The 18855-nt window shown below is 34.7% G+C and overlaps 1 protein-coding gene across 7 annotated transcripts in view; it reads right to left on the reverse strand.

Moving 5' to 3' along the window:
• The window catches only part of RALGAPA1 (Ral GTPase activating protein catalytic subunit alpha 1), a gene marked incomplete at its 5' end in the record, with an annotated part of 231007 nt that overhangs the window by 28734 nt on the left and 183418 nt on the right, over positions 1-18855 (reverse strand). For all 7 annotated transcript variants that reach the window (XM_081227825.1, XM_081227822.1, XM_081227824.1 and 4 more), the window contains one exon: positions 13059-13214. In XM_081227825.1, the coding sequence (XP_081083951.1) occupies positions 13059-13214 (156 nt within the window). The remainder of the gene's footprint in view (positions 1-13058; positions 13215-18855) is intronic.

The following is an 18855-nucleotide window of genomic DNA, read 5'->3' on the forward strand; positions in this document are numbered from 1 at the left end:
GAATTTTTGCAAATTTTATTTGTGTATTTTTCTGAGAAGAAAGTCTATCATATAGGACTATGTATTACAAAAAAAGCCAAGAACCAGTGTTCTAATGGTTCTTGAAAGTCCCCAACACCAATCTATCTAGAAAATCCTAGGCACTATGAATGTCATTAAGTATTTGAAAACACGAGGTAAATCCCTGAACTTTAAATTTTATATTCCTAAGTAAGAAATGCCCTCTCTTCTTTGACAGATTATAAGATAGTGGCAGCTGTTACTCTAAAGACAGTGCCCAGCTAAGTCTATAGACCAGAATCTATTATTTTAGAAATATAAAGATTTTTATTTTCTTTTAAGGATGACTTTTTTTAGGTCTAAGTGGATTAAATAATTCTTTTTGGAAACCATAAATGTGCTTATTGCTCTAAATAGATGATGATAGACCTCAAACAACAAAACAATGTTTATTTTAAGTTTTAATTACCATTAGTTACAACACACACACACACCCTGAATGACATAAATGCAAGACTTGGGCTTTGTGACATTTTTAAAAACCAAAAAAGATTACACAACTCAGAAAAGCCATGGCTCTATAATTTCATTTTTTAATCAAAATACTTTAAAAATATCCTTCCTATACAGCCATCCCCATGTGTCAGCTTCCCTAATAGGTTTATGTTAACTGAATACAAAAGAAATGTGAAATAAATTTAACCAGGAGGGATGATCCAATCTAATTTTGATACATTAATGTCATATGCTGTACATGTTACAACAGCAGCCAGATCTAATACTAAGCTCCAGGCTATACTGAGATTTCCAAATGGCAGATTGTTCTAAGTGATATCAAGTATAATTGAAGTAATAAACGATAGTAAAAGCTGAGCACACTGTCAGGAAGAATTTAAGTATTTACTTTTTAAAATTAAATGAGTTAGGTTAGGAAAGACAAGACAACTGAAATAATGCAGGTCTCAATTTACAGAAAATTCCTTTTATTTATCTGCTACATTAACCCTTGAACTCTTGCCAAACCTATCTATAATTTCTAGTGCCCACTTATCTAAAGAAATGAGAGAAAAGGGCAACTGTAGTTTTATTTTATAATGAAAGCTTGTCTTCAAATATCTACCACAGAGTATTAAAAGACTCTTATGGAAGTTTAACAGAAAAGAATAGTATATTTTTTCCAGGATGTTGTAATGCAGATATTTGTGGCATAGAACTATGCATATAAACAAAGTCATTTAAAACATGTTCAATCATTTTAAGGAAAAAGCTTCAAGAACATCCTTATCATTTTATCCAAATGCTAAAAAAGCAATTATTTTATGCTGTTATGTTGAGGCATGTTTTTATATCTTTATCTCTTTAAACCCTGCTATAAAATAATTAAACAAATTGAGAAATTGCTAATCATTGCCATGTATGTTAGAATTTTTGAAGACTACTGAAAATATGAATTTTGAGTGGTTAACAGAAACTTCAGAAGTGTGTGTGACATTTATTTGACATAAATACTTTATATAGTATTTGATGTTTTAAATTATTTTATCTATTCCTTATATTTTACAGATTTAAAGGGTTGTGTCTTATGTATACTCAGTAGGGTTTTTCCATACTCTGAAAACTCTCAAGGGAGTTCCTACCTGCATGTTTTTGTACCCAGATGCGAATCACTTCTGAAATAGAGTATAAGAATTCTGTACATGGGATAGGTCTGTTAAAATGACTGGCAACCAAAGTACTCTTCCAAATTCACTTTGACTGCTGTTGAAGTCATTTTGGAATTCAAGGTATATAACATAAGCTGCAGATTATCATTATCAATTTATGAAGATAAAATAGTTAAATAAAATTCAACACATATAAAATTGAAGTCCTCAGTACATTATAGAATATTAGCACTGGAAGAGACACTAAAGCTCTAATTTCCCACACAATACAGGAACTCCCAGTGCAATATCCCTGACAAGTAATCCTCCCTGCTTGAGTATTTCTAGGGTTAGGAAGCTTACAGATTCACAAATTAGCCCATTCATTTAAAAAGAGCTATAATCGTTAGACCCTACTTTACAGTAAGCCAAAATCTGCCTTCCTGAAGCTAGTTCTTCCAAAATAAGACTAATACCAAATAAACGTAATCTATATTTCATATATTATCTTTTCAAATATTTGAAGATTGGTCTAATATATAACTCAACTTTTCTAGGTTAAAAGTGTTCCTCTTTTTATACTTTACAAACTTATTCATTATCCTGGATTTTTACCTCAGTTTATTGATGTTTCTATTAAATTGTGGTATCTGAAATGGAATATAATATCAATATATTCTATAATACAACCAGCCCACAGTGGGACTACTTCCTTTCTTCTGTTCACTCAATTATTTTCTGCATTTTTATAACACTGGCTCAAATGGAAGCTGTAGTCAATTCAAACCCTTAAGACTTTTTCTTACGAAGTTCTTTTAAGCAGGTACAACTGACTACTAGAACTAGAGAGGATTTCTATGTATTCTTAATAAACTTTAACTTACCAGGTTCCAATTATCTTAAAGCCTATCAAGGCCTTTTGTTAGCATGATTCTTCTATTCAGTATGTTGGCTCTCCCTTTTCCAGATTTGGGTTATCCTTAAATTCAAATTCTTGTGTCTTTATTTAGATTTTGGATAAAAATGTCAAATGGGACAGGTTTGGGTAAGAGCCATACAGTAAGTCATTACAGATGTCCTTCCTGGTTAAACGTATATCCAACATTTATTAAATACTTACTATTTCTGAGTGCTTTGTGATAATTTATTTAATTTTCAAAACAATGCTACAAGTATAATTATTATTGACCTTATTTTTACAGGTGAGGAATTGAAGCTTTGTAACTTGCCCAAGGTCAAGTAACTAATAAGCGGCAGAGCCAAGGTTGAAACCCAAGCAGGCTAGTTTCAGAAACCATACTTTAACCACCTCCCTCTACTGCCTCTCATTATATAATTAATTTCTCTAGATATAATTACAGAACCAGTCACGAACATACTTATTGAACTATTATTAAGACCGCATTTCTTCAACTTGTCCACAACAAACGACTTAGTTAAATGCTTTATACTGTCTATGGCCTTCCCTGATGTAGTAATCCTATTAAAACAAATTAAGTTACTTTGATGTGATTTGTTATGGTGAACTCATGGGTAGCTCCTAGTGATCACTACTTCATTACCTAAGTGCTCACAAACCATCTGTTTAATAATCCTATTTTGCCAGGCATTGACATAGAGCTCATGAATGTTAGTAATTTTTGTGGTTGGTGGCCTGTTCCATGTCCTTTTATGAAAATCAGATGTTTGCCTATCTATGGCAGTGTTCTCATTTCCCACAATTATCAGTAGAGATTCCAGAGTCAATTCTAGATTTCCTCAGTGAAATATCATTCATTTGGAGTTAGAGACTAGAATTCATGTAATATAACTATATCATCTGTTTTACAAAATCAACTTACCCCCTTGATGTCCTCATTTCTGTTAAAAACACCTAATAACTCAATTATAATTACTCAAGAGTCAAAACCTGAAAGTCTTCAATTTCTGATTTCCTTATAGTATCTCTAATAAGCTCTTCATTAAAACAATAGTATTATGTTCTGTTTTTGTACTTTCCTTCCTATTTCCTCTACTGTTGCTCTAGATCAGATGCTAGTCATCCTACACAGCTGGACTAGTTCACGAGTTCTTAAAAGGCCTTCTCTCCTCCTTCCCTCTCTCCTTCCTATCTACCTCTTTCAAACAGCAAATATTGAGAGCTGACTAAATGCACTGTACTAGCTATTAAAGATACAACGGTGAGGAAAAACAGACATATTTTCTTCTCTCACATAGCTTTAAGTCCAGTGGAGAGTAAAATAAACTAAGCAATTAATGAATAATTAACAGTAGAGATAATGCTCTAAATATACCTCTCTGAATGCAAATAACAAAGATAACTGATCTATAATGGCACTTGAAGAATGCATAGAAGTTAGTTAGGTTAGGCAGTTACTTCACAAGATAGTGGCATACATGTAGAAATTGAAACTGAGTTGATACTCACTGCCCCAAGCCCTCATTCTTTGCCCCTCACCTTCCAGACACTCATGCAGCAAAACATAAACTATCATATACTCCTCAATCATGTGAAAAAACATACGCTCATACATTTTCACAATTCACTTGCTGTCTGGATCATTCATTCTGAGTAATTGGGAAAAGCTTCTTGAAGCAATAGGCACGGCATCTAGTACACAATACTTTAGCAGAGTGGGCACTCAATAAATATGCTATTAAAAAGATAATGTCACAGTACTTACTTAGCAAATTGTTTTCTATCATTACATAGTGCACAGCAGAAAAATAGAATTATCTGCAATTATGGATGGCTTTATTTAAATATGCCACTTTGATGGTGATACGTGCTATACAAATATAAAATAGGGTAATGTGATAGTGTTACTGGATAGAGAGGGCTTCTTTAGCTAGGATGGTCTGGAAAGGTCTCTCTGAGGAACTGTCATGTGAGTCTGAGAATAGAACAATGAGGATGAAAAAGCCTGATAATGTGACGAAAGAGCATTTCAAATGGAAAATAAGGTAAGTGCACAGCCCCTGAGATGGGAATGAGCTTGACATGATGGCAGGTTAGAATGACAGCCAGTGAGGCCAGATTGTGGTAAGTGAAAAGGAAAGTGACAGAAGATGAGATCAGGGAGGTAGGCAGGCAAGTGGCCAAATCCTGTAGGGCACTGAAGGCCATAGTAAGGAATTAGAATTTTATTCTATATGCAATGAGAAGCCACTGCTATACCATCCAAATTAAACCATTCACAGTGCTGAGATAAATCTGCTCTGAACCATTTATACTTCCTTGTTTCTTTATCTTCATTTCTTGTCATCAGGAGTATATTTATAGAAATCGGGGTTAAAGGTAGAGTCTATTATATTAAAACATAATTATTTTATGTAATGTGGCTAGATTTAGGACTACAACCATGTGTATAATTCCATAGCATTTATTAACTATTACATTAACTACACTTCTACTAAAACAATGAAAAATTTTTTGTTATTATTCCTTAAGTTTGTTTTCCAATTCCTTTTCCAGACTATATTAGCATATAGTTCTCTGGAAAGTGAAGTATATTTTACTTCAAAGTGAAGTATATATTTAAGTATTTCTAGATAAAATAAAGAAAAATGGATTTAAAGTTCTAATCAGACTAAGCAGTTCAACAGAGCTCATTTATCTGCGAAACTATTGTAACCAAATTTCAAAACAAAAAACGAACTGCTGTCCAGTACACTAACAATATTTCAGAGGGAATTGACTTAAATAAAGTGCTTCTTTCCCCTCTTTTTGGGGGTCCAGGAAATGAAAGATAGGCTAGAGAGTCCAACTAAAAGTAGGTTATAATTATCTCAACTTGATCTTCATCAAACTCCTAAAAGGATGATTCAGCTACCTATGAAGCAGAGTATCAGCAAGTGGCTACAACAAGGAGACAGAGGAAGTGAGACAAGCTCCTGTGAACACTTTATACCAATGCTTGCAGCACTTTTGATTTTTAGGGGTGAATAAACTCAGTTAAGTGGAAATTATTTTTAACCATTTTCTGTCAATCTTCCTCAGGTAGAGAGAATTTATAGAACAGATGGCTTGGACTGGAGTTATATCAGGATTTTTAATATGGTGGCGTAGTATTTCTAAGAGAGACTACTTTGTTAGACTGAAAGTTTGGTTAATTTGTTAAAAAAAAGTATAGTCTATGTTGTAAAAATTCTGTCGCTACCGTTTTGATCCTTGAAAAAGCCTTTCTTCACAAGAAATAAAATGCTAACACTTAAAGAGGTTCAAAGATATTTACCTCTCATTCTGAGAAGATAAAATGCTTAAAAATAATTTACAAAATCACCACATGATATTTTAAACACAAAGTGAAAACTAAAATTAGTTTCTATAAAACAGATATAAATGATTTTCTCCTATCAAGTTTAAAACAAAGAACCAGAGTCATACATAATTCTACCTTGCCAGAGGCAAGCCTATTTCTTTAAACTGACTGTTGACCATCTAATTTAATTAGAGGTATTAAACTCCACGCTGAGGTCAACAAGCCTTACTTCCTTCAATATTACACTTCAACCAGTGCTCATTAATGTGTCTACTGAATGGATTAACACACCTAAAGATATATGTACAAAGCAAAGGGGGACAACCTAATGATATCCAATTGTTCATTTGTAACAGGACACATGTTCTAGGCCTCAACTTATTACCACTAATGTGGAATTTATTAAATTCAGGAGAAAAAATACCAATACAGAAAGTGATTTTTTTATTAAGGAAAACTGGTATAAGGCAACTGGTTTCTATGTTTAAGTATACGGATTTAACCTTTTATTGAAAAGAAATTGATACTGTAATAGAGCTAAAATAGAAGACTGTTACTTAGAAAAATCTTACATACTAGGACTCTGAAGAGCAGTAACGGCAAGAATCACAGAGAATAGGGAAAGGGAAAACTCAGTATATAGAGAAATAATGTTACTTTTTTTTATTTCTATGAAAAGAAGGTTTAGAATAATTTATACTGAATTATGAGACTGGGTAGATTTTTCCTTTCTACTGAATTAAGTGAAATATTGCTTCAATTTAGCCCCAACCTTGATAACAGTAGATTTTACTTAAAGTTACTTAAATTACTACTTGAGAATATAAGAGAACTATACCTTCCAAAATGATACCACTTTATTACATATTGTTTACAATTTTGACAGGTTTTGTTTTTATCTGGTAGGTATTATACATGTGAAAGAAGTTATGTTTTGAAATTTTCTCACTACAACAAACAAATAAGCCCTTTAAATTGTTCTATTTAAGTAAAAAAAAAGCCTATCTAGCCAGGGTAATTTTCTTCAATAAAACAGGTATAGTTACTTTGACAACTAATATAATAGCATGCTTGCATTATAAATTTTTTAAAAATTATAAACACATGCTTGCATTTTTAAAAGTTACATTATTTCTGGCATCTCGATACTAAACAATTGGAATACTATGCCATTAATTGCCTGCAGTCTTTCTCTAATAATTTGAAGAAAACCCAAAAAACTAAATAACTGGAAAAAAATACTTGTACTATTCCACTTGTTAAATTGCTAAATAATTTTACATTTAGAATTAATTAGGTTAAAGGGGGAAAAAAACACAAAATTTTCTTCTAGGGTGTTATGTCAGCAAAATGGTGGACCAAGCAAGCTCTTGTTTCTCCACAAAGACATTGAAAAAACATGATTATATACAGAAAACCCTGATTCCACAACAAAACCTGTTAGAACTAATATATGAATTCAGTAAAGTTGCACAATACAAAATTAACACACAGAAATCAGCTGCATTTTTTTTTTTTTTTTTTTTTTTTTTGCGGTAGGCGGGCCTCTCACTGTTGTGGCCTCTCCCCTTGCGGAGCACAGGCTCCGGACGCACAGGCTCAGCAGCCATGGCTCACGGGCCTAGCCGCTCTGCGGCATGTGGGATCTTCCCAGACCGGGGCACGAACCCGTGTCCCCTGCATCGGCAGGCGGACTCTCAACCACTGCGCCACCAGGGAAGCCCTAGCTGCATTTTTAACAATGAACAATCCAAAAAGGAAATTATAAAAACAATTCCATTTATAATTGCATCAGAAAGAATAAAATTCTAAGGCATAAGTTTAACTAAGGAGGAGAAAGGCATATATGTTGAAAACTATTGCTGAAAGAAATGAAAGACTACATAAATCGAAAGATATCCCATGTTCATGGATTGGAAGGTTTAATATTATTAAAATGACAAAACTACTCAAAGTGATCCAAAGATTCAATGGAATCCTATCAAAATCCCAACACGATTTTTCATAGAAATAGAAAAACCCATCTTAAAATTCATATGGAATCTCAAGAGACTCTGAATAGTAAAAGCAATCTTGAAAAAGAAGAATGAAGTTGTAGAACTCACATTACTTAATTTCAAAACTTACTACAAAGCTACAGTAATTAAAGCATTTAATTAAAGCAAAAGGACATTCAGACCAATGGAACAGAACAGGGAGCCCAGAAATAAAGCTTTGCATAGATGGCCAATTGATTTTTGACAAGGATGCCAAGATCATTCAATAAAGGATTGTGTAGTCTTTTAAACAAATGGTGGTGGGACAAATGGATAGCCACGTGCAAAAGAATGAAGTCAGACTTTTATCTCATACTATACACAAAGAATAACTAAAAATGGATCCAAAACCTAAATGTAAAAGCTAAAACTGTAATACTCTTAGAAGAAAACATATAGGAAAATATTCACAACACTGGATTTAGCAATGGTTTCTTGAACTGATACCAGAAGCAGAAGCAACAAAAGAAAATATAGATAAATTGAGCTCCATCAAAATAAAAACTTCTGTGCCTCAAAGGACACTATCAAGAGAGAGAGAAGACAACCCCCAAAATGGGAGAAAAATACTTGCTAGTCATATATCTGATAAAAGATTAACATCTAGAATATATAAAGAACTCCAACAACACAAGAAAATTACAAACAACCTAATTTAAAAAAATGGGTAAAAGAGCTGAACAGACATTTCTCCAAAGATATACAAATGGCCAATAAGCACATGAAAAGATGCACATCATTAGTCATTAGGGAAATGCAAGTCAAAACCACAAAGCATAATACTTTGTGCCTATTAGGATAGCTAATAACAAGTGTTGGCAAGGATGTGGAAAAACTGGAACTCTTGTGCATTGCTGGGAGAAATGTCAAATGGCACAGTCACTGTGGAAAACAGTTTGACAGTTCCTTTAGAAAGCTAAACATATAATTTCCATATTACCCAGCAATTCAACTCATAGGTCTATACCTAAAAGAACTGAAGACAGGGATTCAAACAAATACCTGCAGGACAATGTTCATTGCAGCATTATTCACAACAGCTAAAAAGTGGAAACAACCCAGAGAAGAAGAATGAGAGAATGAAAACGCATCAGAACCAGAGTCAGATATGGCAGGGATGCTGGAATTACAACTATGATTAACATGCTAAGGGAACTAATGGAAAAAGTAGTCAAAGTATGGATGGATGAACAGATGGATAATGTAAGCAGAGAGATGGACATTCTCAGAAAGAATCAAAAAGAAATGCTAGAGATAAAAAATATGTAAGTGAAATGAAGAAAGCCTCTGATGGGATCATTAGTAGACTGGGCATGTCTGAGGAAAGAATCTCTGAGCTTGAGGATATAATAATAGAAACTTCTAAAACTGAAAACCAAAGAGAAAAAAGACTGAAAAAAAAAACCCATAACAGAATATCCAAGAACTGTGGGACAACCACAAAAAGTGTAACATTTATGTACAGAAGGAGAAGAAAGGAGAAGAAAGAAAGAAACAGAAGAAATATTCGAATTAATGTTAGACACCTAACAACAGATCCAGGAAGCTCAGAGAACACTAAGCAGGATAAATGGCCCCCAAACTACATCCAGGCATATCACATGCAAACTTCAGAAAATCAAAGATGAAAAAATCTTGAGAAAAGCCAGAGGGGGGAAAAACATTTTACCTATGGAGGAGCAAAGATAAGGATTACATCTGACTTCTCCTCAGAAATTATGCAAGCAAGAAGAGAGTGGAGTGAAATATTTAAGTGCTGAGAGAAAACTCTACTAATTTAGAATTCGGTACCCTGTGAAATTATCCTTCAAAAGTAAAGAAGAATAAAGACATTCTCAGACAAACAAAAATTGAGGGAATTTGCTGCCAGTAGACTGGCCTTACAAGAAATGCCTTTCAGAGGGAAGGAAAACAATATAGGAAAGAAATTCAGATCTACATATAGAAAGGAAGAGCATCAGAGAATCAATAATTGAAGGCAAAATAAAACTTTATTTTTCTTATTCTTAATTAATCTAACACTTAACAGTTTGTTCAAGATTATAAATGGCAACAATGTATTTGATAATGTATGCTTATGTATACACGTGGTTATGTATAAGTGAAATAAATGATAGCAATGACACAAGGGATAAGAGGGAAGAATTAGGCATATTGTACTATATTATAAGGTACTTGCAGTGAACCAGTATAGTATTATTTGAAAGTGGACTTAGATTAGTTGTAAATGTATAGTACAAACTCTAGGGCAAGAACTGGAAAAAAATTTAAAAAGAAAAAAATATAAATGATATGCTAAGAAAGGAGAGAAAACGGAATCGTAAAATGCTCAATTATAACCACAAATGGCAGAAAAAAATGTAAAATAATCCAATTATATTAATGATCACTTTAAATGTCAATGGTCCAAATACACAGAGATTGTCAGAGCGGATCAAAAAAACCAAGCCCCAACTGTGTGAGGCTTGAAACCAACTTTATAAGAAACCAACTTTAAATATAAAGATACATATAGATTAAAAGTAAAGGGATGGAGAAAAATATATCATGATACCACTAGTAAGAAAGCGGGAGTAGCTATACTAATTTTAGAAAGAGTACACTTCAGAGCAAGGAAAGTTATCAGGGATAAAAGAGTGGCATAATCTAATGATTAAGAGGTCAGTATTCCAAGAAGACATAACCAATCCTTAAGGTGTATATGCGTAACAACAGAGTGCCAAAATACGTGAGGCAAAAACTGATAGAACTGCAAGGAAAATAAAAGAATCCACTATTATAGTTGGAGACTTTAATACCCCTCTCAGAAAAGGAGAGATCCAAGCAGGCAGAAAATTGGTAAGGATATAGTTGAACTCAACAGCTCCATCAATCAAGTGAATACAATTGACATTCATAGACTATTTCATTTAACAATAGCAGATCACACATTCTTCCCAGACTCACATGGAACATTCACCAGATAGACTACATCTGGGCCATAAAACACACCTTAACAAATTTAAAAAAATAGAAATCATATGATGTCTGCTCTCAGACCATGATGGAATTAAACTAGAAATCAATAACAAAAAGATAGCTGGTAAAGCCCAAAATAATTGGAAATTGAACAACACAGTTCTAAGTACCACATGGGTCAAAGAATTCTCATGAGAAAATAAAAAATATTTTGAACCAAGTGAAAATGAAAAAGTTCTGGAAATGGATACTTGTGATGGTTGTACAACACTGTAAATGTACTTTGCACCAAAGAACTGTACATTTAAAAATGGTTAAAATGATAAATTTTGTTTTAAATATATTTTTCCACAATAAAAAAATTTCTATACTTATAGATGAAATAAACTATTAGTGTTCAAGGTTTAATCCCTCAACATTCCCTAATAAATCCAGTACTTAAACATTTCACCATTTAAGGGTATAATTTTAATTAGAACTCAACCATTTAACAATTCTTAAATGGTGTTATCTCCAAAATTAATTTTGCTATGATAATGGATTGTTAAACATCCATTTCAGACTCTTCTTAAATAATTAAGGACAGACCTTTGTGACTGTTGTGAAGGAAATAAGAAATCTTACTTATTTGAGATATTTCTACAAAGGCTGCAGGAATAAAATTTCAAGTACCTTTTAACCATCAGGTTTAATATACTGAAGTAAAAATATCCTGATGTAAGTTTCTTTAAAAAAAATTTCAACAAAAAATGATATACTTTGTTCTGCTCTTATGTTTGCAATTGAAAATACTATTAATTTTAGACTCTTTTGAAAAGGAAAAGAGGGTTTTCTTTTGCTCCGGGGTTAAAAAGTTGTATCCATGGAGCCATGAAAATGAGGATCACTGCCAAGTCCTAATGTTTAAAATAACTTATCTTTTTGCACGATACTCATAATTGCCTCTAATTTGAGTATGGCTTATTTTCATACAAATTTAAAATGAGGTGATGGAAGAAAGTGCTTAATTGAAGTTCTAACGAAGTTTTACTCCAATCCAACTCTTCACCATTTTCTTGTCAGTATTCATGTCTCATTCTGTACTTCTAAAAACTACATGTGAAGATATTCCATAGCAAATCTGTTACTAAATATACTTACTTTCCTACACATCAATTACCTCCACCTTTATACACATTCCAATCTAATCAGCATCCATATATTAGTTGTTCTAACCATTACTCATTTAGTAGGCAATTTCCAACAGTATTCTAAAGTGTAAACAAAAGGCATCAAGGGTACTGAATCAATCTTATAAAATATTTGAGAGGAATTCTGAAGTTCCTTTTCAAAAGAGTATAAGGATAACACTGTTTTCATAGGCTATTAATGAAGTGTGAAGATTTTCGATATCAGGCAACATGATAATAGAGTACCAAGTAAAATGATCTTGATATTGAGTTGGTTACATTCAGTAGTAGTTTTGAATAAATTGAGGAGTAGGAAGAAGAAGAGAAGATAAAGAAATGTTCGACAAGGTTTCACTTTAAAAAAATGTTTCTCCCTAAAAAAATTAAACATGGATTGAACACACACAACTTTATTCTGAGGTATGTCTGTGTCACTAGAGTGATTTTTGAATGCTGGTGCCGGCTACAGCACAATAGTGGTGTAGGTTTTAAAAGACATGGACCATCAAAACCATTCCACTATATCTCCCATAAATATTCTAAGGCAGTAAAATCTATTTTAATGAATTAATGCTTATTTTACCTGCTATATTAGCTTTAGTTAAAATTTATGAGAGAGCACGTTATATTTTAAGTGATTTGTAATAATTTACATTTTAATTTTTTTCCTCTCTGTCAATCAATATAAACGCTATATCTCTCCGTGTGTGGGGTCTTGAATTATAATTTCACCAATCTGAACATATACATAAGTTTTTCAATTTGTCTGATGCCCATTTTCTTGAAGGCAAATGCTTTGTTAAGACTATAACTTTCAATCATATCATTAAGGAAGACAGAGTTTACTCTGCAACAATACTGTTTCTGAAGACACTACTGGGTGAAGAATGGAGTACTCAGAAATAGTTCTTGATCAGTTAGATGACTTGCTTACATATTTTATGTATTACTAAGATTTTAACTCTGAGCACTTTTTTTCTTAGCACTTACTTTTTTGGTCAAAGAGTCATCAGAATCAGAAGGCATTCTTGTTGATACGTGAAATATTACTTCAACTGTAGAGGTAGCAAAATATGGTGTGGTCAATCCAGTGCTTTTATTTCTTTGTAGTCCTCCCATGAAACCGCAATGGTTTGTAAGATTTACCTAGAAGCAATGAAAAGACACATAATATTAATTAACTAAACAAAACTAAAAACCTCACTATAGAAAAAAACTCAAATTTCTCACTTTGCAAAAACATGAGGAATGAAGTCTTTTGCATGTTATCAACTATGGCTTGACCCAGAATTATTAGTTAGAGCTATTCAAGTCACACTGGTAGATTTTCTTAAGTATTTGAGGGTCCCTAATTAGTAGGAACTAATTAGCAAACAAATCAATCGCTGTGCACTATGCATCTCTTGTTAGGCTACCAGGTGCTAAATGGTAACGGCTGTGTGGGATGCCGAGGGCAGAGAGTAAAAACCAAGTAGCAAAAATCAAGACTGGAAATGATTTGGGGATAAGTTAAAACAGTAATGTCACTTTGATAAAATGATTAATTGTGTCATATTTACTCATTGAAATTGGCTTCCTAATTAATAGTACCTATCATAGCCCAGAACTTAACTACACTTCAAATGCATTAAAAAAACTACAAATTAATCTGTGCAAAGTCTTTTAAATCTCCTTTTTTCCTGATTATAAATATGATATATTTACTATCAGTGTTGTTGCACTTGACGATATCCCCTGGACTTGTGTGATGCAAAGAAGCCAGCAACTTGTGTTCATTGTAGAAAATCAAAGAAATATTGTAAAGAAAAAACAAAATTTAAACACTGCTTGTATCTCTCCATTCAGAGAAACCAGTTATGTACCTGCTTGTAAAAAACAAAATATAAATATGTGAAAAAGTGGAAACCTATAAAAACAAATTTCTGCACCGTGTGAACTGAACACATCTCAACTATCCATATCAGTTACTAATGGCTGAATGTATGAATAACAAGTTAGTTTTTATGCCATTACTACAAGATTTCCTCAATCATTTATAATATTTTAAATTTATTTTTTAACTCAGTAATACATTCATACAATTAAAAGTTCAAAAGATACAGCAAGGGCTTCCCTGGTGGCGCAGTGGTTGAGAGTCCGCCTGCCGATGCAGGGGACACGGGTTCGTGCCCCTATTCCGGAAGATCCCACATGCCGCGCAGCGGCTGGGCCCGCGAGCCATGGCCGTGGAGCCTGTGTGTCCGGAGCCTGTGCTCCGCAACGGGAGAGGCCACAGCAGTGAGAGGCCCGCGTACAGCAAAAAAAAAAAAAAAAAAAAAAAAAAAAGATACAGCAAAATTTTTCCTTCCATATCTCTCATCTCTAGCTACTCAGTTCCACTCCAAGAAAGCAATTTAAGTATGCTTCCAAAAGTGTTCTCTATATACAATTAAATTTTTAAAGGAATGTATGCACATATACACATGTATGTATGTACACATGTGCACACACAACACGGATACAAAATGTTCTGCACCTTGATTTTTTGCATTTAAAATACCTTAAAAAATACTCCTTATTAGTAAGTAAAGAGCCTTCTCATTATTTTTTTCATGGCTTCACATAAGTCCCTTTTCTTGATGTACAATAATTTAACTGGCGCTCTACTTGACGGATATTTAGGCTTTCCCAATCTTTTGCTATTACAGTCAATGCTACAATGAATAACACTGAACACATGTCATGCTGCACTTGTGAAAGTAGATCTGTACGACAGATTCAAAAGTAGAAATGTAGTCAAAGGGCATGTGCACATCTAATTTTGAAACTGACTACCAAATTGCTCTCCATAGATGGTACCAACAGTGCATGAGAGTGCCTGTTCCCCTCATATGCTCTCAAATATATTATCAAACTTTATGACCTTTGCTAATCTGTTAGGTTAAAAAATGGTATCTTAGTGTACATCTTTGTTCTGTTTTGTTTTAGTGAGAAAGTTATTTACTTTCAGGTCAATTCTCTGATTATGTAAAGGAGAAAGTCTCAGTTTAGTGCTCCTTTGCTATAAATAATTCTGTAACACTTGCAGATCTCTATTTTTAATTAAACATTTTATCTGGAGGTAATTATAGATTTACACAAAGTTTTAAGAAATAATGAGATCCTATGTACCCTTTACCCAGATTCCCCAATGCAAAATCATATTATAACCAGGAGACTGATATTGACATGATTCAGAGACAACATTTTCATTACCACAAGGATTCCGTGTTGCCCTGTTACATGAGCAACACTCACTTCCGTCCTTCCCTACCCTCCTTTTTAACCCCTGGCAATCACTAACCTGTTCTTTACTACTAAAACTGTCATTCCAAGAATGTTATATAAGTGGAATTATATGGCATTTGGAGATTTTTGCCATTATCTTTCTGTTCATGATTTCAAGTTTGATCCTACTGTATATGGAGAAAACACTGTATGATTTCAATGATTTTAAACTTGCTGAAGTTTATTTTAATGGCCCATATATGGCCTCTCTTGGTGTATGTTCCATGGGCACTTGAAAATAATATGTATTATGGTATTGGTGGGTGGAGTGTTCTATAAATGGCAATTAGATCCTGTTGGTTGGTGGTGGTTTTGAGTCTTTCTATATACTTGCTAATTTTCTGTCTACTTCTCTCAGTTGTTGAGAGAGGGGTGAAATCTCCATTTATAATTGTGAATTTGTCTATTTCTTCTTTCAGTTCTATCAGCTTTGCTTCACATATTTTGCAGTTCTGTTGTTTGCTGCACACACATTTAGGATTGTTAAGTCTTCTTAGTGGACTGACCCTTTTATCACTGTTATATAATGTCCCCCCATCTCTGGTAGTTTTCTTTGCTCTGAAGCCTACGTTATCTAATATTAATTCAGCCACTCTGGCGTTCCCTTGATTAAGGTTTGCACAATATAATTTTTTCTATCCATTTACTTTCTACCAGCCTATATTGTTATATTTGAAGTGAGTTTCTTTTACAAAGCATATAGGTGAGTCACGTTTTTTTTTTTTTTTTTTTTTTTTGCGGTATGCGGGCCTCTCACTGTTGTGGCCTCTCCCGTTGCGAAGCACAGGCTCCAGACGCGCAGGCTCGGCGGACGTGGCTCACGGGCCTAGCCGCTCCGCGGCATGTGGGATCTTCCCGGACCGGGCCACGAACCTGTGTCCCCTTCATTGGCAGGCGGACTCTCAACCACTGCGCCACCAGGGAAGCCCTGAGTCACGTTTTTTAATCCACTCTATTTATTTGTATTTTTAAATATTTATTTATTTATTTATTTTTGGCTATGTTGGGTCTTCATTGCTGCATGCAGGCTTCCTCTAGTTGCGGTGAGCGGGGGCTACTCTTTGTTGTGGTGCGTGGGCTTCTCATTGCGATGGCTTCTCTTGTTGTGGAGCACGGGTTCTAGGCGCATGGGCTTCAGTAGTTGTGGCTTGCGGGCTCCAGAGCACAGGCTCAGTAGTTGTGGTACACGGGCTTAGCTGCTCCGTGGCATGTGGGATCTTCCTGGCCCAGGGCTTGAAACCGTGTCCCCTGCATTGGCAGGCGGATTCTTCACTGCGCCACCAGGGAAGCCCCACTCTGCCAATTTTTTTTGGGGGGGTAGGAGTTTATTAATTATTTATTTCTGCTGTGTTGGGTCTTCGTTTCTATGTGAGGGCTTTCTCTAGTTGTGGCGAGCGGGGGCCACTCTTCATCGTGGTGCGCAGGCCTCTCACTATCGTGGCCTCTCTTGTTGCGGAGCACAGGCTCCAGACGCGCAGGCTCAGTAGTTGTGGCTCATGGGCCTAGTTGCTCTGTGGCATGTGGGATCCTCCCAGACCAGGACTCGAACCCGTGTCCCCCGCATTAGCAGGCAGATTCTCAACCACTGCGCCACCAGGGAAGCCCCACTCTGCCAATTTTTAATTGGTATATTTACATCATTCATATTTCCTGCAATGACTGATACGTTAGAGCTTAAGCTTACCATTTTATTTTTTGTTTTCTGTTTATTTTCTCTGTTTTATTTTTCTTGCCCCCTATGGGTTACTTGAACATATTCTAGAATTCCATTTTTATTTATCATTTTTTGAGTGTACTTTTGTTGTATGTTTTTTACTGGTTGTTCTTGGTATTATACTATATGTACATACCTTATCACAGTCTACTGATGTTGTCATTTTACCAGTTTGAGTGAAATATAGAAACCCTACCTCACTTTATGTCCTTTTATCCTCCCTTGTTTGTAATATAATTGCCATGAATATTTTCATGGCATTACATTTATTTATTTATTTATTTTGCAGCATGTGGTATCTTAGTTCCCCCACCAAGGATCTAACCCGTGCTCCTGGTATTGGGAGCGTGGAGTCTTAACCACTGGACTGCCAGCGAAGTCCCTGTCATTACATTTAAACATGTCAGGTAGTAAAATAATTTTTGCATCAACCATCAAACATAAGAAAACTCAAGAGGAGAAGTAAATTTAGTGTATTTACCCATATTTTTTCTTGCCATGCTCTTTCTTCCTGATGTTCCAAAGATCCTTCTATCATTTCATTTCTGTTAACAGAATTTCTGTCAGTGGTTCTTTTAGGGCAGGTCTGCTGGCAACAAATTCTCTAAGTTTTCTTTCATCTGAGAATGTTGTGCTTCATTCCTTAGCCAACTATAGGATTCTGGATTGACAGTTTTTTTCTTTTAATATTTGAAAAATATTATGTCAACTCCTCTGGTCACCACAGTTTCTGATGAGAAATTCACTATCATTCTAATTGTACCCATATAGATAGGTACAAGTTTCCTCTGGATACTTTTGAAATTTTTTTGCCTTTAGTTTTCAGAAGTTTAATTATGATGTGTCTTAGTATGGATCTCTTTCCATATATCCTGTTTGGTTTTCACCAGGTTCTTCAATCTGTAGCTTTATTAGCTTTATTTCTCTTGCCAAATTTGGGAAGTTTTCAACATTATCTCTCAAAGTAGTTTTCAGACCCAACCTCTTTCTCCGCTCCTTCTGGGACTCACAATAACAGGAGTGTTAGATTTTTTGTCATAGTCCCCCCACAGGTCTGTTCATTGCTCTGTTCACCGTCTTTATGTCTATTCTCTCTCTGCAGTTCAGGTTAACTTTTACTGTTCTATGCTCCAATTTACTAATTCTTTCTGTACCCTTATCTCCACCTGACTCTGTTGCTGGGCCAATCTACTGAGTTTTTTATTTCAGTTATTGTATTTTCAATTCTAAAATTTCCATTTAGTTCTTCTTTGTGTTTTGTATTTCTTTGCACAGACTTTCTATTCTTCATTTGTTTCAACTGTGCTCCTAATTGCTTGTTGAAGCATTTCTAATATAGTCACTTTAAAATCTTTGTCATCTTGGTGTTGGCATCTATTGCCTTCTTTTCATTCAGTTTGAGACCTTCCTGGTTTTTGGTATAATTTTTGGTTGAAGCCTGGACATTTTCATATTATGAGACCATGAATCTTATTTAAACCTTCTGTTTTAGTTGGCTGTTTTGCGACACAGCTCCGGAGAAGTGGGGGCTTTCAGCCTCATTATGGCCAGGTGGAGGTAGGAGCTCTGACTTCCTTTGTGGTATCCACTGACACAGCAGTGGAGGTGGTCTCATTATCACTGGGTGATGGTGAAAGGCCTAATTCTCCACTAGACCTCCTCTGACTCCAGTGTAGAGGGGGAGGGGCACTTCATTATGCCTGGATGGGGCCAAAATTCCAGGTTCCTCATGTAGTCTCCACTGACACTGGTGTTAGACATGGATGG

The sequence above is a fragment of the Mesoplodon bidens genome (assembly GCF_964165515.1).
Source record: "Mesoplodon bidens genome assembly, chromosome: 3".
Classification (NCBI taxonomy): domain Eukaryota; kingdom Metazoa; phylum Chordata; class Mammalia; order Artiodactyla; family Ziphiidae; genus Mesoplodon; species Mesoplodon bidens.